At 38.7% G+C, this 23,655-nt stretch overlaps 1 protein-coding gene across 1 annotated transcript in view; it reads left to right on the forward strand.

Annotated features, from left to right (window-relative positions):
- The window catches only part of SUSD5 (sushi domain containing 5), a 43,820-nt gene that overhangs the window by 12,759 nt on the left and 7,406 nt on the right, over window positions 1-23,655 (forward strand). Inside the window, exons 3-4 of the mRNA XM_005502868.4 lie at window positions 9,082-9,200; window positions 17,774-17,962. Coding sequence (XP_005502925.1) covers window positions 9,082-9,200; window positions 17,774-17,962 — 308 coding nt within the window. The remainder of the gene's footprint in view (window positions 1-9,081; window positions 9,201-17,773; window positions 17,963-23,655) is intronic.

Consider the following 23,655-nt stretch of genomic DNA (forward strand, 5'->3'; position numbering starts at 1 on the left):
AGAGCTGTAAGGACTTTTTCACCTCTAGATTGATTTTCCAGGTTTTGTGCAAGTCAGTGATTTGTTCACTTCTGATGACTATTTTATGGCCTTAGTGAATAGTTACAATCCTACTCCGAGTAAATATATCAATCACTATTGGCTTTATTATTATTTTTACTTTATTAAAAAGTAAAATTATTACTTTATTATTATTACTTTATTAAAAATATTTTTTTTACATCTTAATAAGGGCTGGAAACCCATGGGAGTTTCTACTGTTATGACTGAGGCACATCACTGAGCTAGCATGAGCATGTTTACACTGTCTGCTCTCTGGGCTATACCTCTTATGTGGGCAAAGAGGAGAATTCAGTCTGAAGAACTAGCCCAATTTAGGCGACTGTCAAATTTCTGGTGATTCATATGTAAATATGGATCCATATGTAAATATGTACAGATTTTGAGATTATAATGGGATGTCTGCTGTTGGACCCAATGAGGTTGTGGCCACCCAGCTCACACCAACCTGGTTCTTCCTGACCCACTGCAGTGACTGTTGCCTCCTCAGCTGTGCTGGTAGAGCTGCTTGTCTCTTGTATCTTTTAAGTCAGAAGTGAACAGGGTGGGCAACCAGCTGCTGGTTAGGGTATTAAAAATCATCATTTTGCAGAGAGTGGTGCTGCTGGAAGAAGACACCAGTCTGCTAGCGGAGATGTTGATGTTATGCTCTCTTATCCACTTCAGTCTCTGCAAACTGGGTTAGCCCAAGCAGCAGGTCTTCACAAATATGGTTCACTTCAACTGACGTAGGATGGAAATTGCTTAAACAAATAGATCCCTGCCAGCAAATCCAAAGAGACAATAAACTGGGTGGTTTTGTGGTTTGAGGAGCCTGGGCCAGAACCTCTTTCACAGGCATAAGGGAATGTTTTTGTCTTCCGCCTTCAGTTGTTCAAACCAACCGAATTCTGAGTTCAGGGCTCTTCTCACAGGCAAGTCACTGGCAGGTCCAAAGGCTAGGGAACTTTTAGAGAAGAGCCACTAACAAGTGGATAAGGGTAAGAGGATGAGGAGGTAATTTCTTCCAGCAGCCCAGAAATAAACCATTTACAAGTCAGTCATGACATGTGTAACTTATAAGGCATTACACATTGTTACATTTCAGGAAATGAAATGTTGTTAGGCAGGTCTCATTTGTCAGATGAGCCCTAATAGCTATTTATACTAAAAATGAAACTCTCACAACTTATTTGCATGTCAGACAAGTGAGTCAGTAAAACCAGCAAGCGATCTGCCATAATATAAATGAAAAAAAGGTGGCAGAGATCTCTGAAGGGCTCTCACTGCTATCTTTCGAATTCAGATGTCATACTGGAAAACCTTGTGTCAAGTCCTGTAGGGTCTTATGTTAATTTCTGGGTTTTTAAAAATTTTTTAAGTTAATATGATGCAATTTTTCTTCTGATCAGCCTTATGCACAGAATATTGGAAAGCAGCTATTTATTTTAGAATTTGTAAACATCCTCAACAGCTTCTATTAAGATATTCTTAGCAAATTTACTCATTTCCATCACTTTTCTAGAACTGAAAAGCTGAAGCTGTCCTATTTCCTATCCCACTCCTATTTGTCTACAAAAGAATGAAGCCATGTCTCCCTTCTATAAGGGCTTTGAAGCTCTGCATAGGCCTTCTGTTCTATGACAGACCTCCTGCAGGGCTGTCAACCTGTTTATTTGCATGAAATTGCCCCGAGCTGGTTCATACCCAGTCCCTGGAGGATTTATTTCAGAGGGGAGTGAGCAAGCAGAGAATAAGCCTTGCTGTGGGAGTCAGAAGACTGGGTTTCTTTTCTTGGCTGACCACAGACCAGATGTTTGCTGCTGGGGAAATTACTTCATTTCTATTTTTCCTTCCTTTTGTTAGCTCTTTGGGTTTTGCACTGACTCCTATTGAATGCTTCTATAGTGTCAAACACAACAGGGCCCTCACTGCAGATGACACCAGTGGGAAATGTAATAATAAGACTCAGAAATTATATTTCACAAGAGTACCTACTTCTTTTTCTGCCTACTCTGTGGGACTTGCCCAACATCTGGCAGTAGGGTAATAACAGCACATTTCTTGGGAAATAAAAAAACAATATGCAAGGAATAAAATAAGGGTTAGCCACTAACTCTTGCCAGTCCTCTCATCTGTGTGTGTGTAAACCCTTGGACTTGTGGGCCCTGTGAAATCTGTCCAGGTGTACATGCTATAACAGGCCCACTTGCTTATTTGCAGAGAAGCAGTCCTAACGATATGTCAGTTTGGCAAGCTCTCTGTCTTATTTTGAGGCTGTACCCAAGCTACCTGATGATAATACATATGAATTTGCTCCCAGACATGTGGATGAAGTAGGTCAATTAATCCCCTTCAAGAGAAACATCCAGACATAGCTGACAGGACATGGTCCAATTCAAAATGCTAAAATTGCTTATGAAACTGTCTGAGAAGGTCTTGCACTCCGACATGCCTTCATGTCACAAACTCCAGTCTTGCAAACCACAGCTGGTGTCAGGCTCTGATAGAAGATGACTTTGTCTTCCCATTGTTTCTTGTCGATCACCTCAGAAATTCTCATACAGAGAAAAAACAAACTAATTGTGTTTCTGGAACATGGATTTCTACATGGACTTCAGTCAAGAGATTTGAATTTAATGTATGGACATGGCCAGTTTACTCCAAGGAATGATATCACTGAGTAGTGTGGACATGAGCCACTTTGCATCAGCGCTGGGGGGGATGCAAATCTTTTCTTGGCACAACTTGAGAAGACAGCCTGGGCAAAGTATGACAAACATAGTTCTTGTAAATCAGATATCCCAATAACTGAAGAATTTTTTAGAAAATGTACTTTTTCAGGAAAAGCATCATACAGAAGAAAATACATTTTGATGGATTTTCTAGGAAAAGCACCCAAAACACCATCTGCTGAACTGTAGCATCACAGTCCTCAGAGTAGCCATTTATTTAGCTGAGACTCACATTTTTACATTGTATTTTTACTGGGAGGTTCTTTTTTAACAAATTTGAGGGCTTTAGCAAAACTTCAGCAAACTGGCATGAAAGGTAGGGGTATGCCAGTGAAATTCATCAATGCCAGAGGGTTAGAACTCGTCGTTAAGACCAAGGAAAATAACAATATTGAACACAAAGGTAAGCCTGATTTCAGAGATGGAGTAACAGAAATGGGGTGCGATGTAACAGTATTACATGAAGTCTAAAAGGAATTTCTTCCTTAAGCTAGCACTTAGCTGGAAAAGGCAGAGCAGGAGAAAGAGCTGAGTGTAGTCACAGAACACAGGACAGCAGTGAGCCTGTCATAAAATAAAATAAAATAAAATAAAATAAAATAAAATAAAATAAAATAAAATAATTATATAACTCACACAAAATTTGTGAAAAAAATGAAACACAGTCCTCCTAAAGGTCATCCAGCAGGTCTTTCAGAGAGAGGACAGTACTGAAGGGCCTCAATGAGGCACTGGGAAGGCACCACCTGCAATAGTGCAATGTAATAATTCTTGGCACCCAAGCTCAGAAGGTTTGACTTCAGACCAGGATCAGTCCAAGAAAGCACCTCTCCTATCAGAAGTTATTAAAGGCCATCAGTTTGTTTAGCCTAGCAAAATGATGGCAGAAAGGGGATATGTTCGCTCTTAGCAAATGCACAAGAGGGACTAATACCAAGATTTTAACTTGCCAGTTAGTTCTAACAAGGTTGATTTTCTAATTTGCAAAAGAACTTTTCATATTTTGCCCCTTTTTTTAGAATCTCTGTAACATTTTGTCCTATCTGAGAGCTCTCTGTCTGTGCATTGTGCTTCTTTGTAAATTAATATCATTCAGCATTTTTTTTAAATTTTTTAAATGCTTTGATAACTAATCAATAACATCTGTTATGAAAGCCATGGATTAAACTGGAGTTCCTAAAAAGAAATTGAGTAAAACCAACTTTCAAGTGACACTTGACATGTCTTTGAGCACCCAACTAGTTCAGACAAGGAAGCAACACAATTCTCCTCTACATGCACTAAGAATGCTCAAATTATATGTACATACTGATATTATAGTAAAATGGCTATATAAAATCTTTCGTACTAAGCTACAGTATGAAAATCTGCATGAATGAGCCGTATTTATTTAATGAACAGAGGCCTTACTATTGCAGTAGTCATATGTACAATTTTAAGTACAAAAGGCTGCATTTTGGTGTATATTTTTAAGAATCTAAAGGATATTGGTTCTGCCTGGGTAGGACCTCCTTTTGACATTTCCAGTGGCAGTATTGCTGTTGGAATGTCTTCACGTCACACTTAGGAGCTGCTTTCTTTGGGCCACATCCAGCCAAAATTACCCTCTATAGTTCCCAGTCAATGGACTTTCCAAAGCCCACCTGTGCTCCACTTCATGACTTCTCAGAGAAATTTTCTTCCCTTTGGTAATCATGAACATGTCATTTATATTTTATTTCTCATCAGAGCCAGCTTTATAATTTGCAGTTTCCCAAACTACAGAAGGGAAAGACTAAGAATAAAAATCCCCTAGTTTGGCTTCAAGACTACTGGTTTTTTTTCTCTCACCTAGTTACTGAAACACAAGTGGTAAAGCTGACCCACGAAAAAAATTAGCATAGGATGTTAAAGATTTATCTTGACTAAGAAAAGTGATGAAGTTTTTAACTTTCTAATTAGGGAATTCTTGTTATATTATGTTGTGAATCAGACTTTCACAGTGCTTCAGCTAACACATTGTTGATGATGTTCTTCTGAGTCGAATATATTAATATGCAAGATCATGCTACTATGAATAAATGTCATAAGACCATTCTGACTCAGTTCAGTGAATTTATTGACTAAGACCACAAAACTCACAATCAGCTGGCAGATAAAGTAGCGACTACAAAGCATCCCAGTCATACCTACTGGTTTCTGTGGATCACGCTATGCCATATAAACTCAGCTGTTAACACCATATGTTTTAACTTGGGTTTACTGAAAAATTTTTAAGTATTATAAAACTGCTACGTAATTATCTTAGAAAGTAGAAGTACTGGTGGATACTACTATTAAAAAATATATAATTTATGTATAAATATTACATGTTTATTATATGTATTTATTGTAGACACATATATAAAATAGATAAAATCAGATGTCATTATATGGCTTGAGTGTATCATTATGACATATTTAATAACATATTACATAATGACCTTATGGCATATTGTGAAATAAATACTATTCGTGCCAGCTTTTCTGCTATTTCCTTCTTTTAATAGAGGAATTAGGTGAAGTGTGAAATATACCAATTACCCATTGGTTACATAATGGATTAGGAAAAAAAATTAATGAGTTGAAGGCTTCTAGGAAGTCTAGTTCATACTTTATTGTGCTATATAATAAATTTTCTCCTTGTGTGTGCACATGATAAATGCAATATTTGAGTTATGACACAGGAAAACAATGATCAGCTTGGCCACCCTCTGATTTTTCATTGTAGGTACAGAGGAAGGACTGTTAATTGTTCTTAGTTGGATGAATTTTATCATACAGCAGGAATTAAGCTGAGGTTCAACATAGCACAGAGTCTCCATGGTCTCTTGTTTTCTCACTTGAGAGGACAAGAGGCGTCATGGAGCAGTTTGTACTTCTAGGCTGGGTAGCAGTGAACTCAGAATATTCGTGATAGTTTTTGGCTTGGCTTGTCAAGGAACAAGAGGAGACACCATCAGGCACCCTCCCACTTTCCATCAGAGAGGAGAAGTTGTCAACACCACTAAAACCCCTCCTTTCCCAACTGTATTTTTACCTTACTGATAGTGTATGGCATTTACATGATCTATAGTGACAGTATGTGTGACTGATTTTTATGATGTGATGGTGATTTCATGGCCACATAAAGATAATTTTCAGGGACACGTGGGCGTTTCAAGATGTGTATTAAATATACAGGATAATAATGGATGATCTTCCTTCTGAAGTCAGTATGTTTCTTCTCAGCATGTGTACTTTCATAAGAGATATCCATAGAAGGAAAAATAAAATTGCCATTGTTTCTTAAATACAAGGCACAAAATCATGCATTACATTGCTCTAAACGTCAGATTACAATGAATGCTGAGTAATGAGCAAGTCTGTTTAAGTTCAATTATTACACGAAAGTAGCAATAAATAGCATTAACATTCTCTGCATGACTACATTCTTCTAAATGGCTGAGTAGGTGGATGTATCCCTAAAATAAGTACAAAATTTGTGGCATTCTCTCAGCCATGATGCACACTCCAGTACAACAATTCAAAATAGTAAAGAAGTGAACTACACAATACATTTCCACAACCTCTCATTGAGGTGCTGGAAAGATAGGAAAAATGTATGATTTTTTTGTTTCAGCGTGGCAATGCTGTTGCTGAAGAAGTTTTAAAATACATGGAGTTCTGAATTGATAGCCATTTTTTGGTCCTCAGACAAAAAATGTAACAAAGTTAAAAGCATCAATACCTACCTTTTAAAAGTGAGACAAAAGTGTACTTATGTATTTAATCCATAATGAAAACCTAGCATTTTAGGATTTAGGGAAACATATACCCACTCTCAAGAACTCAGAGAAAACACTGTTATTGTGTAATTTTAGTCATACTTGGAGTACTACTGGCTACAAAGAGACTATTTCTATGCCAATGGTGTTGCAGGTCTGCTCATTAGACCTACTACTGAGAAATGCTGAGCAGTCTTGATGCTCCTTTCAGCAGCAGTTATAACAGCTTACTGAAGATGTTTGGAGCTTGCAGGACTGAGCTTGTGGTAGGAAACTACTGACAGAGAAGGAGGAATGGGAGAGATGAAATTGATTTTTTTTTTCCTAAAGATTTATCTCGTCTCAGAAGAATTACATTAGAATGTTTGCAGTTTTAATCAGATCAATTTTAATATGACAAAAATCCAAATTAAAGTCCTAAGGAGAAGATTAACCAGAGTCTAGTCGGTTGTAGTTAAAAAAGGAATAGATAGGAGGAACAATTTTTAAACTTCATGTAGAAAAAAGTTTAGTGAGAAATACATATTTTAATAGGTATACAGAATACAGAATTTTAAATAAAATCAAAATAAAATACAGAATTTAAAATAAAATATGGAATTTTAAAAAATCTTAGCATCATTCAAAACTTTTGTATTTAACTTTAAATCTATATGCAAGACACATCTTTGTAAGTGTGGTCTTATTAGATAGCTGCTAAGAAATGCTCTTAAAATTAATTAACTAATCAATATATTCTGCTAACTACAAACTTGTAATTCATTGTACCTGTCAGTATCTGTCTATTCAGTGTTGCCAGGCATACCTGATCTGGGTACCTAAGTGAGTGAGCAATTATGGGAAAGATAAACATTGGTAAGTCACTTTTTGAAGGGACACATAACTGTTGCATTCACATCAGCCTTGTAATATCTAGTGGAACAAGATGTGAATGCATACAAATATTTTCTAATTGATGGCCTGATCCTCCCAGTCATCTGAACTCACTTTGGCAGATCAGTAAATTTTGTCTAGGTGCCTGTGTCAGCAATGACTTAGAGGACTCAGACCTTAAATGCATTAAATTCTAAGAGAACTTGATTTTAAACTTTTATGGAAAATATTGTCCTTCAAGAGACCCTCCCCACCCCCCAAAAAAAAAAATCAAGGGTTGTCTTCCTTATAAAAGAAGCATATTTGATTCAAAATCATAAAGGGACTTTGATAGGGGATGACCTCATGTCATTTTCCAGAGCACATGTGTGGTAAGAACCATTCTTGTATGTATGCGTGACCACCACCATATGGCTTGTTTCATGTTGCTTTTGTTTGTTTACATTACATGAACATTAAAGTTGCATATTTAAATGCTTAAAAGCTAACACATGCCAGAATGAAGATGGTCTGTACAACTGTAATTCAGCACACTTATGTAAATGAATTGTTATTTAGCAATTAAGTGCATGATCAAACACTGGGTTCTCACTGGATCTTTTCCATGCTCAGTGAATGGGCAGTTAGTCAACATTTATTTTATTCCCCGAATTGAGTGTGAGACTGACAACAAAATTAGTTCTGCCATTGTACGATGCAAAATGATGAATTTCCTCCACTGGAAGGATTCCTCTGTGGAAAGCATTTTTGTCTTGCTTTCGCTAAAATAGCTGACTGTGCAATTCTTCTACAAACCTGCTGTCCACAAAAAAATAAACCCCGCGCCATTAATATCCGGCTGCAAAAATTTGGGCTGAAGTAGCTTTTATAGCCTTTATAGCCTTTGATGTAACCATAAAACCAGTGTCTTCTACAACAAACTATATTCCATTTGTTAGTTTTAAGCAGCCAGTAGATGAGAGAAGAAATTATTAGTAATGTCTTCCTTCATGTTTAGCATCTACACAGTTGTAAAAGCAAATACAGATTTATTACCTTTGTTCAAGCCTATGAAGGGCAACAGGATGGATTAGGTACTGCTGAGTATCAAACCAGAAGAAACAGAGTTTACACAAAGGCATGGAATTACTGATAAAAAATATAACAGTTTTTCTTCCAAGAAGTCAAGATTAATTTTCTGAGCTTGCATGTGTTAGCTTTTGAGCAGTTAAATATGCAACCTTAATGGTCTTTTAATGTAAAATGTTAATGATTTATAATCTTTCAGACCAAATCTTGAGTTTTCTAATAATTTTTATCCAGGTGCCATCAGTAGGAATATGTATTACTGGAATGTGAGAGCAAAATGTGGCCTTCAATACTCCGAGACTTGGTCTGATGTTTAGAAGTATTATAGAATATATTTAGATAAACATTCTTTATTGCTTCATATATTGTGAACTGATCTGCAGCAAACATTTTTTTTAATTACTTCTAATTCTGCCCTAGCTTTTTTCATAGTTCTTCCCACACTAGTGCCTTATGTGCCAACTCTTAAAGAGTTAAGATGAGGCTAAAGCCTGACTACTGTGATAAAAGATCTCCAAATTTCACCTGCATGTACAACTCCAGAAGATTTCTGATTATTTTTTTCTTCTTCTTTATTTTAGGACAATTATATGCAGAAAGACGGGCAGCAAACAGCAGAGCGTGAAAGCCATTGATGTTAAAATTGAAACCGATCGCTTTGTGAATGACCAATATGATGCTTTTTGTGTAAAGGATGAAGGTCAGCACTGATATACTATCACAATAATGCACAGTCACCGCTGTCTTGCAACATTAAAAGTTTCGCGTTCAATTTTTCTACTGCTTAGAGGCAAAGAGGGAAGTTAAGGAGTAAATCTTTATAGTAATTGCCCGCTGAGTGAGCTAACTGCTGCAAGACATTGGTTGCAGGAAATAAATTGCATTATCTTTTGTCTTTGCTGCAGTTTAGCGAGTTCAAACAGCAGTACTGATCTGGAAGAACCCATTTTGGTGTTCACAGAACATACTTTATGGAATATAGCTGGCACCAATATAACTGTGATGCCTGAAGCATCTTCCATACTCAGCAGCGTAACTGAATGTTACTCAGAAAGCTGGCTTCCAAACATGAAACACCATGCTGTTGCATGCATAGCTATCAGTACAAAACATGTGTATGCAAATAACTTCATTGTGTCCCTTTTAAAAATTTTTGTTACCAAGTGTAGATCAACCTGCTAGGGACTCATATACCATGGATGATTCTGAAAACCGAATTATTTCCAATTTAAGTTGATGCTTAAACATTCTGATATTCAAATTCCAGAACCCACAAGCAAAGATGGATTCTGAAGGCAAAAAGTAAGTTGTTACTGACAGTCAGGATTGTGTAAAGAAGTCTGGGAACCCCTGGAACAGACTGTTGATGTCTACAGTGAATCACAGAACGTCAGGGACTGGAAGAGGCCTCGAAAGATCATTGAGTCCCATCCCCCCACCAGAGCAGGAACACCTAGACAAGGTTACACAGGAACGTGTCCAGGCGAGTTTTGAATGTCTCCAGAGTAGGAGACTCCACAACCTCCCTGGGCAGCCTGTTCCAGTGTTCCGTCACCCTCACCATGAAGAATTTTCTTCTCAAATTTAAATGGAACCTCCTGTGTTCCAGTTTGTATCCATTGCCCCTTATCCTATCATTGGTTGTCACCGAGAAGAGCCTGGCTTCATCCTCGTGACACTCACCCTTTACATATTTATAAACATTAATGAGGTCACCCCTCAGTCTCCTCCAAGCTAAAGAGACCCAGCTCCCTCAGCCTTTCCTCATAAGGGAGGCTCTCTGAAGTTTCACATGTTATTTCCAAGAAAAACAGGGGCAAGTAGATGGCATTTACTGAGGAGCAATAAGTTCACAACACCGAAGGGCATTTTGATAAACAGTCAGTGGCAGCAGTGGGAATGAAAATATGGTTGAAGCGAAATGTGGCAGAGGTGATGCATATTGGATGTGCACTCAGCTATTCAAAAATCACAGTTTGACTGACCATCCTCTCAAGTAACCCTCGTGATATCAACTCCAGGCTCCGTGCTGCCATGGGCGACGCCAGCTCTGTCACTCAGTTGCTAATGTTGTCACACAAGCACCTTTGTGCTTTCTTCCATGCTGCTGCTCACATACAGGAGCAGCTCCCTGTAAACATCAACAAAACTGTCTCATTGTCTTCCTTCAAATCTCTCTTTTGTCATCACCCCCCCGCTTTGAGAAAAACCTTGCAGTGGGTGGGACAGCTGTGGGATGCTGAAATCATGGCACTGGCCACTATTGTTCCATTGTGCCCTTGTGCTCCCCTGTGTGTCTCCACCTGCTGCACCCAAGCTTACACATAGATGCTGAATCTTGGGGAAGAAACTGTTTGCCTTTTGCATTTGGTTACTGCTCGTGGTAAGGAGGCAGTAAAAGTGAAGATAAGAACATAGTCTGGCAATGCTTGTTGGAAAGGAGTACCACAGAGGACTCAGAAACTGCGTAGTTAAACCCAGGGGAAAATTTGCATTGTTTTCAAAGAGACAATTTATGAACAACTTGTTTTGTACAAGGCAGGGAGTTTCCTGATGACAGAATGGGACCATCATGCCAATGCACTCACCAAATAGTCCTTCCACGCAGAAACGTTTCTGGATGACAATAAGGTCCCCTCTTCTTTGAATATATATTTAAAAAAATTGTAAATGCAGAGTCAATATTTCAATAGAAAGGCTTAAGTGAAGTTGCATGGCAGAGCCTAGTCTGTGGCTACCATGAAAAGAACGAAGTCCAGAGAAGAAATAACCTTAACATGCAATTGTAACACACAGTAACACTCAGGCCAGCACAAAGCAGTTGACTGATGAAAGAACATCCTACATGTCAGGGGTGCCACTTAAAGTTTTGGGAAGTAAATATCCAGTAAGAAGTATCAACAACAAACCCTGCACCACAGCCTCAGATGTAGCATATTTGTTCTGCTGTTTTGTACGTGTGGCTAATAACTACATATCTAAGTTATAATTAATGAATTGTTTCTTACTTGAAACCTCCTCTTTTTTTTCTTTTAGAGAAGCAGATGTTGCTTTTAGTTTATATCATTTCAATTATAATACAGTATTACATTAGTGATAAGACATATATACTGAAATGAAGTACAAAAAGGAAGTTGTTTGGCACCGTTGAAAGTGATCAATCCCTAGTTTCTTACACTGACACCTGTGTCCCCATGCACAATAACTGCAAAAATTTAATTTCTTCTCAGACAGGCTCAGACAGACTGGCAAGTTGAGGATGGACAGAGGGAACAGTCACATCAGCCTTCTTCAGAAGCTATATTGATAACTCTTCACAACTCTATTTTCAGTTATTAGGGTTGTGCAAAGGGCATCTTGAACCACAACGAAACTTCTAGTACAAACCATCACAAAATTCCCTTCTTAGGCCTTGATTTAGAATTCCTCTTCTCTTGATTAACATTTAGTACATGAGTGTGTTCTGTCGAATTGCTTAAGCATACGCTTCAGCGTACCTCAAGAGCCAGGGCAGTGGTCAAATGCCAGCAAGAGCTCTGGTTGTGCTTACAGAATCAGGCTTCTACAAACAAAATCTCTGAAGAGACAGATATCTTTTTTTTTTCTTTGTGCTTCTCAAATGAATTTCATTCTGTACACACAGAAGAATCACAAAAATCGTTGGTATTAAGTGGTATGTTTTACATAGAATCAGTACTAAGAGTTATGTTTGACAGGGAACAACGGAGCTGTAATGTTTTATGAATGGTGTGAACATAGCTGCAGTTTTCTCAGTACAGAGAAATGTGTCTTCTCAGTTTCTTATAAACAAATGTTTTATGCAGCCATTAGAGTCAACAAGACAGCTCTGAACCAGCTCAGGATCTGCTGAGATCAGAAACTTTCTTTCCTAGCCATGAGTGCCAAAACCTACCTAAAAATATATTAGATTATGCCTGTTCTGAAAATGGAGTATTGCACATAGATCAGATCTGGCCCACAGGGTGCGTGTTTACTCTCTATCAAAGCCCATAAGAAAATATCTCAAAGTACAGAAAGATAAAGCAAGAAAAACAGAAAGGTGGATTTTTTTCTACCAGCCTTATTTTTTTGTAGGACCACATACCATTTGATTTTGTATGTGTATAATCCTCCCAGTTCTCTTTCTTGTATTTTTTTTAAAATGCAACAAAGGAAAGATCTCTTTCTTAATAGCTCCCACGTTTTGCTGCTTTTTTCCGGTGACCCACTGATATTTACAGGCAACAAGTAAGTTCTCTGTTCCATAAGGCTTTGATTTGCTGCCACCATAGAAAAACTAAACAGGCAGCAACTTGTAGTAGCATACAGCATAAATGCAAATCAAACTTTGCTAAACATGACTGCTGTCTCCAGATACCCATCAAAGCTTCATGGCTTATGTACATATTTCAGTTTGCCTTTTTCAGCAGCAAGAAAAAAATAAATTAATGTGTTCTTTATATCAAACATATTAAATAGACTTTACAAGAGCAAGCTGCAATTTGCTTTATGTAATATTGGAACCATTTCTTTGTCATGGTTTGCTGTGGATATGAAGTTTTATTTTTTTTCATTGCTACAGCTTTCTTTTCCAGAGCTTTGCATATAGCTGACAGTTAATTTCCCACTACCTGGAGATGTCATTTAAACTAATAAATCCTGACAAGCCCTATCTGATGAAAGAGCTATTGGCATGCTAACTTGGGTACAGGCAGCACTTATACTGTTGAGTTTTGGTTCTTTGTACTCTATTTGTACTCAGTATTCTTACCCCAAACCAAAAATTCCATATACTTCAGTGTCTCTGCAATCAAGAAGAAAAACAAACAGCCACAATTATGTTTCATAGGGCTGAGCATTAGGAGTTGCATTTTCCAGTTTCTTAATGGTGAGATGACATCTTATAAATTCCAGTGGTTCCTCTGGAAAAACTCCACTGAATTGGATGGTTGTAGCAGGGGATGTTTTATGTCAAAGAGGGTGTTTCATGTCAGCTTTCAGAGCATGGTACACAGTTAAAGTAGCAATTGTAGATAATCAGATTTTGGTAGATTCCTCGTTCTGCCAGGTGGCATGGAAGCAGAAAGCTGCATGTTTTTCATGTTGATGGGGGTTTTTTTTGCGTTGATCTTAGGCTGTCCTTGCTGTAGACAGTACTTTATCAAGACATCTCAAAAAAATTTTACAAATTGATGAGATGCTTCTAGTTTAAATCAAGAATATGCTCCTGGAGGAATCTGGATTGGGGAGGAGGAGTGCTGTGTTCTCAAAGTGACTTGTGTCAAGTCTTTGCCAGGAACCACCTGTCACAAACTCCTTTCCATACATGGTTTGGAGTAGAAGTTACTCTTCAGAGGGGCCATAATTCCTAAAAGCCGATCATGACTGAGTGTGTTAACTCAATTAACAAATGCCGTCTTCAACCTCTTGTAAGAAATAGTTACTGAGTCTCCAGAAGGTCTGTAACCAAAGTCATCACTAGCCCAAACATTTCTATGCTCAACACAAAGCTTTGCTCTGCCACTTACTCCCATTCCATTGTAAGATGTTGACCATATCCTGATTTCTACTAATGTATATTGAGTTCTTTATTGATTATGGTGGCGATTTTCACCCCAGGAAACAGTCTGTGCCCAATTACTGCTCACATGAGGATCTCCTCTGTCCTTCGGCATTGCCTTGTATCTGTGCCATGCTGTCTCACTGTGTAAACCAGTCCATCCTTGCTTACTGGAGGTCAGCTATCAATGTATGGAGCCCTGTTAGGTGTTTGACCTCACTGTCAATATGTGGCAAACTCAGGAAGTGTCACGATGTCCAGGACAGGACTCCACATTTCCAGGTCTGAGATGTGATCTCACACACAAGCAGGCAGAGCATGAGATCTGCTGGATGGGGCCTGAGTATATTTGGGATCTTATTTATGCTTATAAATATCTCAAGGGTGGGTGTCAAGAGGATGGGACCAGACTCCTTTCAGTGGTCCTCAATGATAGGATGAGGGGCAACAGGCATAGACTTAGGCACAGGAGGTTCCATCTAAACATGAGGAGAAACTTCGTTACTTTGGGGGTGCCAGAGCACTGGAACAGGCTGCCCAGAGAGGCTGTGGAGTCTCCTTCTCTGAAGACATTCAAAACCTACCTGGACACATTCCTGTGTGATCTGCTCTAGGTGCACCTGCTTTAGCAGGTGGGTTGGACTAGATGATCTCCAGAGGTCTCTTCCAACCCCAACCATTCTGTGATTCTGTGATTTTGTGATTCTGTGATCAAGCACATTAGGCTCTTCTACTGGCAAACGTGCACTGGGCTAATTTTTTAGCAAGCACTAAGAATGTATGCTGGTTTGTGAGAGGATAGATGAGGGGAAAAGCAGTACTCTAGATGGAGAGTTCAGCACTGGAGGAACCCAGTCCTCATCTACCAGCATTACCCCTCTAGGCAATCCCTGTGGTCGCCTTGACAAAGAGCACTACTGTTTCTCTACATGACAAGCTGCTGCCAACACACCCTCCGTCACGCTTCATGGTCCAGATCTGCATGCTCTCCTCCAGCAAGAAAATGGCCTGAATGCCAGCACTGAGCACAGGCTTGTTCCAAACAAGCCCATGCTTTGCCAGCTCCTGGTATAAAGGCTGCAGACAAAAACCTGAAGCCTGTCCCCAGAAGTGGCTCAGTCTGATGAGCTGCTGTGCCAGTGTCTCTTCTGTATGTGTACCAAAAAGAACAGGTTTGGCAAAAGACTGAGCAGGAATTGTCATAGCAACGGAGACCACAGCAGGATGAAAAGCTGCAAGATGCTGCAACCTGGAAAATTCCTGAACATCTTACATAAGAGAAGACAGCAGCAAAATGGATGTAGGAATCTGAGTATGTCTTTGCAGGGTATCAATTTTCACTTATGCTTGTCCGTGCTGTTACTCAGTATGCTTTGCAGCAAAGACATGACCTTACAAACTCCCATTTGAGAGAGTCAAAAGTTACCCATACAGTGTCCACCCATGAACACCTTTAAAGTCTCTGCTTTTCTTTCTATTCACACATCAGCCAGATCTCTCTTTCAGGATCTCATAATTCTCTGTTACCATGTCTGTTGCCAAATTTTATAGTAAAGCTCCCTTCAGATTTCTTCTTTCCTGGAAAGTTCTAATGTGCTTTCTGAATGTGTTTGCCATATTTAACCAATGTGTTACTTTTCTGCTTCCTCTGGCCGCAGGATTAAGAAGCAAGGCTTTGTAGATAAGAATAACCTCTGACATATAATTGTCCCATGTAGCCCTGGGATCAATACTTCTCTCAGAGCAGATACACAGCTCCCATTTGTACCAATGGAAGTGGCTACATAAATAACATACATGAAATGCAGAGGTCTGTTGCCTTCCTATGAGGCAATAAAATATTTTGCTATCCCTTTCATCCACATCAATCTCTATTCATCGGACCAGTTCACAGGAAAGGCATTAGCTGCTAACTGCTCCTCACTTCCTCAGATGCCAAACCTCCATAAAACTGTACATAAACTGAGCTTTGTATAGCCTCAAGAGCTTATTTTTTCTGTCAGTGTGTGTGTGCATAACTCCCACTAACTTATGAAGGTGTTAGACAGTATATATGTATATGTACATTATGGAGAATAGACTTCAAAGCGTTGACTTCAGTAGCATGTCCCTTAAATTAGTGGCAGATGTTTTTCAGCATACCCGGTTGAGAAGTGGTTAGCCAGGTCTGTCAGGCAAATTCTAAAAGAACTTTCACAGAGTGCGGATGTTTATCACAGGATGTTAATTTCACTATGGGTTAAAGAGCTGGCAACATGAATACCTCTTATTTCCAAATAAACATGTATTTACCTATGCCTGGGTCAGAAGTGGGTAGATGATGCAAAAAGCTGCAGCTGGGACTTACAGGGATCTTGCAGGATGTCCCTGAGGCAGAAGCAGGAAAGCCTGAGATTTTGAAGAAAGCAGATTTTAAAACCCCTCTTCTGTTAAAACTATTGCCCATTGAAAACCCTGGACATTAATCGGTGTCAGTGGAAACGTTGTTTGTAAGATCTTGTGCTGAAACGGTCTTAAAATTAGACTTCAGCAAAGTAGCAAGGGTGCTCTCTGAAGATGTTTCTCCTTCTGCATGTTTAGGGCCATAGTCCTGGAGATCACTTTTCAGCTTCCAAACAGAAGTCTTTCCAAGGAACATAATCTTGGCTTAGCCAACTAAGTAATTAGATTTTTGTACCAAATTGTTTCAACAGGAGAGATCAATACTAGAACACAGACCCTATATTTCCCTTATACTATATAATGTCTATTCCAAAGGGTACTGTAAAAAATCTGGAGGAAAAGGGGACAGGGCAAATCCCTCTTGAAGAGCCCTGCTGAGAAAGGAAGACCTTTGAGAGAAGAGAAGCTGCAATACCTAAAAGTTCTCTAGAAGATCTTGACCCACCTTGTTAACAATAACCAAGATTGTTCAAATCTGAAAGAGAGAGCTAAAATTCAGTTTACACTGGTGTTGGTGGTTGGTTGTCTGACTCCTCTCTGCACTTTTTTCATGCAATGGAAAACTAAAATCAGTTTTGTAACTTTAGCTTCCTGAATTTCAGTGCTGTCAGCAGATGTATTATCAAACATCTTGTTAGATTTTATATCCTAACAAATTTATGTTACCCCTGGGTGTTGTTAAGTTGAAGAGCACAAGTCACTATTTATTTTAGGATGTCTCTAACCTAAAATAGGGGAAATCTGAGTGTCTGGGAAGAAACGTTTGATTTTGAGAAAGGCTAGAAGATTAGAGATAGTCTGAAAAGTTACTGGTGTCCACTTGGACCTTTTCTTTCTTGAATGTGGGTTGTTGCTCAGCCTCTGCCTGTTTACTGCAGTGTAGTAGACATTAAATGCCAATCTTAAACAATTTCACAAGCTTTTCTTCAGTTAAGGAAGTGACTGTATCCAAGCTTTTTCTTTCCAGTCCCAACCTACTCAAGCCTTAGTTAGCCTTTGTAGAAGCAGGCAGGCAGCTGTATCTTGATGTCCTCTGCTGACTTGTTGGAAACAAAGCCCCTCTAGATGCATCACTGTTACACATCAATAAATATCATCCCAATTACAGTTGAGAATAGTTATGAAGGTCGAGAAGGGTGTGAATCCGATGATATGTATATGTTCTGTGGATGTGAGAAAGTTTATCGTCAGGGTAACTCTTTTAGCACTGCTGTTAGCACTGCACTTAAAGACTATTGCAAGGTCTCTACAGTCTCATTTCTTCTTTTCAGATAAGCCCTGTGGGGACCCGCCATCCTTCCCCCACACCATCCTGCATGGCCACACTGGCTTTGAAATGGGGGACGAGCTGCTCTACGTTTGTGCTCAGGGATATGTCATGGGCAACAAGGAGACAGCATTCACGTTGCTCTGCGACAGCTGTGGGGAGTGGTATGGGCAGGTCCAGGCCTGTGTGAAAGGTAAGCAAACCAGCACATGGAGCATCCCTCCAGGAGGTCACAGCCTTCCATCAGCCCAGCCACGATGGTTTCAGGCTTACAGGGGTGTCTCCTGGGCATGTGCAGTCCTGGTGAAGGTCTTGATGACAAAGTTGTTGATGTCTTAGCTGGCCCAACAGGGCTTTTACAGCCAATTGGTAGACATCTCCAGTAAACCACAGGAAAAAGTAACTCATTCATACTTATATGAGCACAAAGTATCTTTCTGGGTAGCAGAAACCATAAAAAAAAAAAAAAAATTGAAAATTTCATGCCATATTTATATTTCCATATCTGCTGACCCCATTTCAGGGATTCACTGAGTCTTATCTCAGGGTTATCAATCAGCCCCCGCCTTCCAGTCCACCATCTTCCTTCTTTTTCCCACAATATCCTTTTTCTTCAGTACTGAGCATAATTTTTAATTACTGGAAAATAACCTTTGGGAAGAGGCTTTACCTGTGTATTTAATATCAGAATCAGCCCCTTTCTGGAAATCGGCTGTTTATAATCTTGTATGTGCTCATTCTGTTACTGGATGAGCTTTGTAACTTTTCAATGTCTGTACTTTGTTTACTCAAGGGAAGAGATTAGTAGGCAGGTTATAAGAAATACTGGAGATATTTTTTTTCAGAGTAGTTCAAAAGCCATGCCTAAGTAACATTAGTGAGCCAAAGACATTGTTTACCAGATAGAATGTACAATATGTTTTGTATGTCTTCTGCCTTGTTTATTTTCATGTCAAGCCACAGAGTTGCTGCAGAGCAGTCTACTGAAATGAAAACTTGGTGTTTGTTCTCACCTTTGAGAACCTAGATAACATACAGAGAAAAACTGCTGTAGGCATGCATTAAACATGGCCTGCATGCAAATAACATCTTTCCTTACCATAGACATGCTGAGGATGTCCATGGCTTTATCACCCACTTACCAGCCTTACATCTGTGTGTGATGCTACACCCTGAGATAGCATCCTCCTTACAGAAAAGGCACAATGCCATGGTGGTACTGTGCCCCCATGGAGACAGGGGTCAATACCTCTCAAGGGCTCTGCAGACTCATATGAAGCTCCTCTCCTTTTCTGTATTCCCTAGGCTGACTTGAGCTGGCCATCCTTTAGGTGTTCTTGGATTTTTATTTGGGATGCAAAATGGGTAATACAATAGCTGTCCATCTTTTAAGCCCCAGACTTTGTAAACTGGCATGTAAGAAGCTAGTTTGGCTGATCTGAGCTTTTACTAGACCTTTCTTACTAGCTGCTTTAGCACTTTTGAAGTTCTGGACTTATTCATGTAATAAACTCTGCTTCTTTTTGGTAGGTTGGAAAAGTTAAATACCTGTGTAAGTTAAGAGAACTGTTCAGCCATGAAAGAAGTCTGTGATAGAATGACAGAAACACAGTTTGGGTTAGAGCTAAACAGTGAGATGGAAAAGTTAAAAAAGAGTGTATTATTTTTTAATTTGCCCCAAAAAAAGCCATATGGTTTTTATCTTGTACCATGCTTTCAGGATTTTTGGCAACAGTAGCTGCCCAGATATATACTCCATTAAAAGGAATGAAAGTGGATTTTCTTACCAGATAACTTGACTCAAATAATCAGGCTCTTATTTAAAACAAACTAACAAACAACAACAAATGGAAACATCATGTAAAAGCTCTGGAAAATTATAATAATGGCATGTCCTTAATTTAAACCTTCAAGAAAATCTACCTTTATATGTTTGTTAGGTTCTGCAACAAACTTTTAACTTTTCCCTTGAGCTAAATCGTACCATGATTTCAGATGTGCTTTCTCATTCTCTTTCTTATGTTTCCATGCTCAATCCATAAAGCTCACCATTTTCCCCATATTTAAGAAAAGTCATTGGAGTATATTACTATTTTTTTCAGAGGAATATCACACCTTTAAGATGATATTTCTGACGAAACAGATAAATTTTAAGCAACGGAATGAGCAGCTGTTGTGTAGCCAAGCCTTCTATATTGGCTGGAGTTAGCATATCCATTTCAGAATCTATATATTCCTCAATGCCCAGGGGCTTGCAAGGAGTTATTTTTACTCAGGAATATATACCACCAGGCAGTGGATAATCATAAGTAAAGGTCAAATTTGTTCTTAGTAGAAATAGGTCGTATCTGTGCACCAGGGAACCAGATATTCAAAACCATCCAAATAGGATAGAGATTAAAAAAAGAAAAATCCAGCATCTTTCCAAACCATTTCAACTTCTAGAATTGTTTTTACAAACAGCAGTTCAGATGATTAAATGAAATGCTGCAGGGAGTGCAGGAGGAGCATGGAGGGAAAGAAGGAAAAAAAGAGTATCTACATCTGATAATCCAGTGGGTCTGAATCTTCCATAATCTGCATCAGATTGACACTTCTTTTTCCTTCACTGAGGTTAGTGAAAAAGATAACTTTATTACACATAGAAATAAAACTGTATTACATCAAAGTAAGGAAGGGAAAGAATCAGGCCATTTAGGTTGTGTGTGTTTCACTGTTTTCCCTGGATAAATAGTCTATTTCCCCTCTTTTGCCTGAGCCTTTTACACAGCCGCAGGGGAGAGACAAATATTTTTAAAAGAAATAGGAAAGTGTGGCTGTAAAATCACAAACATCAACACTGGAACTTTGGAGCAGATGTAATATTGTGGATTATGATTTTTAAAATGATTTAAATGTAGACTTCATGCTGAGGGGCTTCCTTTGATTAATGTTTTTGAAACACCCCAAGTACCTGGGATAGAAAATACAGTACGTGTTCAATTAATAATTATGTATTCAATCCTCATGGTCACAATTCTTTAAGAAAGGAGGCTTTATAGGAAAACTGAAATGTATGATGCTAGGGTTCCTTTTTTTTAAAAAGTAAGAATTCAGAGACAAAGGACAAGAAAATGGAAATTAATTAAAAGAAACCTAATTTACAGTTGACAGATATCTTGGGATCATAGGAGAGAGAAGAAGAATTATTAATTAAGTACTCCAGAAGTCAGCACATATATTGCTTTTTAAGTGCTTTAAGGCAAAGAGTAACTTCCCTATCATGAAGGTTTATGACGGGACTTCATGGAGAATTTATATCCCTGTTGGCAGAGTGAGCCATTGCTTGTCTAACTGGCTGACATCAGAGGAAAGATGGTTGTGAAGCCACTTAAATGAACATTTAAGCGCTATGTTTAGAGGCTGGTAAGATGATACAGTTCCCCGCATCTGTACTGGGTGAGTGACTGGAAGTGTGAAGTGACCCCAATGCTCTTGCACCAACGCAACTGGACTACAAGGACAAAACTATGGTCAGAGGATTAAAAGATGTAAGACCTGTTCCTACATCTTGTACTATTTCTGAGACCAGGGGCAAGTCAATATACTCCTCTCTGCTCCTTGCTCCACCTCATCCATGAAAGAGTGATGACATTTATCCAGCTTCACAAAGTCTTCTGAGATTTGCAGATGTTACAGCTGTGTATTACTGAACACTTGTTAATTGCCACTTTATAATGCTCAGCTGTTCAAGCAGAACATCAAGTTAACAGCAATAATTGTTTTTTTCTCTTGTTTGTGTAAAAGCATTGGGCCTGCTTTACATTCCCAGCTGCTCACCCAGAGCAAGTACGGAGTCAAAGAACTATCGTTGTAGCAATGTCTAAATATAGCACTTAAATGTTTTTTGAAGCAGCTTTATGATCATCTTTCCTCTCTCTTTTGATCTGGTTAGAAGAGATAAGAGTCCATTCTGGCACCCAGGATGTAAGTGCACAACTGTACAGTTGGCAAATTCATAAATTAAATGAAAAATATATTATGCATCAATACACATATAATGCAACATATGTGGCAAAACTTGGCTATAGGCATAACTGAACAAAGTAATTTCAAGGTTATATTAAGCAGATTATGGATACACTAAAGTATGTTGGAAATTAAGAAAAGAGTACATTACAACACCCTCTAATGTACATTGCACAAGCCAGGTAATAGACTGCAATTTTTAATCAAGATGCTTTTCAAGAAAAAAAGCGGCTTGGTATAGCTAGTGTTTCCTGCAATTTCTCATCATGAAAAGACACTGTGTTCTAGCTGGAAACACAGGGATATTCAACCCAACAAAGCAACCTTAAGCAGAGCACAGGAAAATACTTTTTTTTTTTTTTTTTAAGTTTATTATTTTTTCTGTTTCTGTGGAGAGAACACATTTGTTTTGCAAAATATATCCTCAAAATTGGCATTGTAGTAAGGTCTGGAAGCAGATGCATAAGTGCCACACTGTGGCTGTCCTGCAGGCAAAGAGACTGAAGTGACTTGCTAAATGACATTTGCTTTTTCCTGAAATGAACCATAGGTTCAATATCAGAAGCATTAATACTGACATTGCAGTGGAGGGGCCAGGGCTGCATTAGGCTGCATCCTCAAGAGTTTGCTCCTCAAAGAGAAGGCAGATTAGGTGGCTGGGAAATCGTGTCACATCTCTGCCCTAAAACTATCTAAGAAGAATGTAATATATTTATTCTTTTCCCTTGGCTGCTTTGGGTTTTTCCAACTATAAGCTTGTGGCAGGGGAGGTCATATCTTCTGCACATGTAAGGAAAATCTCCAGTGTCAACATTTGGATACTTGTCAAGTGTGTTCAGAGCTGGTCTAACTTTTCCACGCTGAAGACCATACTTCTGATTTCAGTGTAAGGAGGATTTGGCTGACTTTGACCACTTCGGAAAGCTTTATCTTCAGCTCCCAGTCTTTTCGCCTGGTTCAGCTATTCTCATTACTTCAAACATTGCTTTCTGAATTTTCAAGAATAGTATTCATTCACATTCATGCAATCTGTAAGCATGACTAGCCAATGCGATTTAAGTATTTTCCTTTAGGTTTTTAATCAGGAGAGTAAAGCAAAATGTCTCTGGCTTTTGATCTTATTTGGGAATGCTTTTTTTTTTTCCTTCTGGCAGTGCAAATGGAGAGTCATGACAGACAGCAACAAAATACGTCCATGGCCTGTCATAACCATTGTCATGACAAACTTTGGTTCTCTTTTCGTATCTGTCACTGCACAGTTGTGTTAGGTTAATGTAAAGTATTGATCTGGCATGAACTGATTCTGCCAAATCAAATTATTTTAAAAAATTATGATGGGTTATTTATTTATATTAGCAGGCTTTCTGCTACAATAAAAATCATCCTCCTTCTTGTAGTTGTTGCAAAGGACAAAAGGCAACACAAATTTGTCTAGCATACTCCGGTTGATTTGAGAGTTGTGTTTGTGTGCCTGACCCAAGTCAAATAGACAATTCTTTGAGATGCTGTAGTTCACAAATCTGATTGATCTTAGGCAAATTGGCCTACATGCTCTTTTCCTTCCCACCTTTAAAGACAGGCTTGTTAATGTTTGCTGTAACTACTTTGAGATTCTTAGAATAAAGGTGTTTTTATACAGTAGAAATGTTTTTTGATGACAGTCTACATAGAATCAAGTTTCAATTTCCTGTACTCCAAAATACATCCACAAAATATGCACTGCAGTTTATGGTTGTCCAAAATAGCAACACTCAAAATAGAACTCAAATGCCAATATGCTATCTAGAAGAAAAATTAAACTGATCCTAGAGTGTGGAAAACCAGGCTCTTTGTTTTTGTCTGTCTCTATGTTTGGTCACTGTTTTCTCATTAGGATCA

This window comes from Columba livia, chromosome 2 (assembly GCF_036013475.1).
Source record: "Columba livia isolate bColLiv1 breed racing homer chromosome 2, bColLiv1.pat.W.v2, whole genome shotgun sequence".
Taxonomy (NCBI): domain Eukaryota; kingdom Metazoa; phylum Chordata; class Aves; order Columbiformes; family Columbidae; genus Columba; species Columba livia.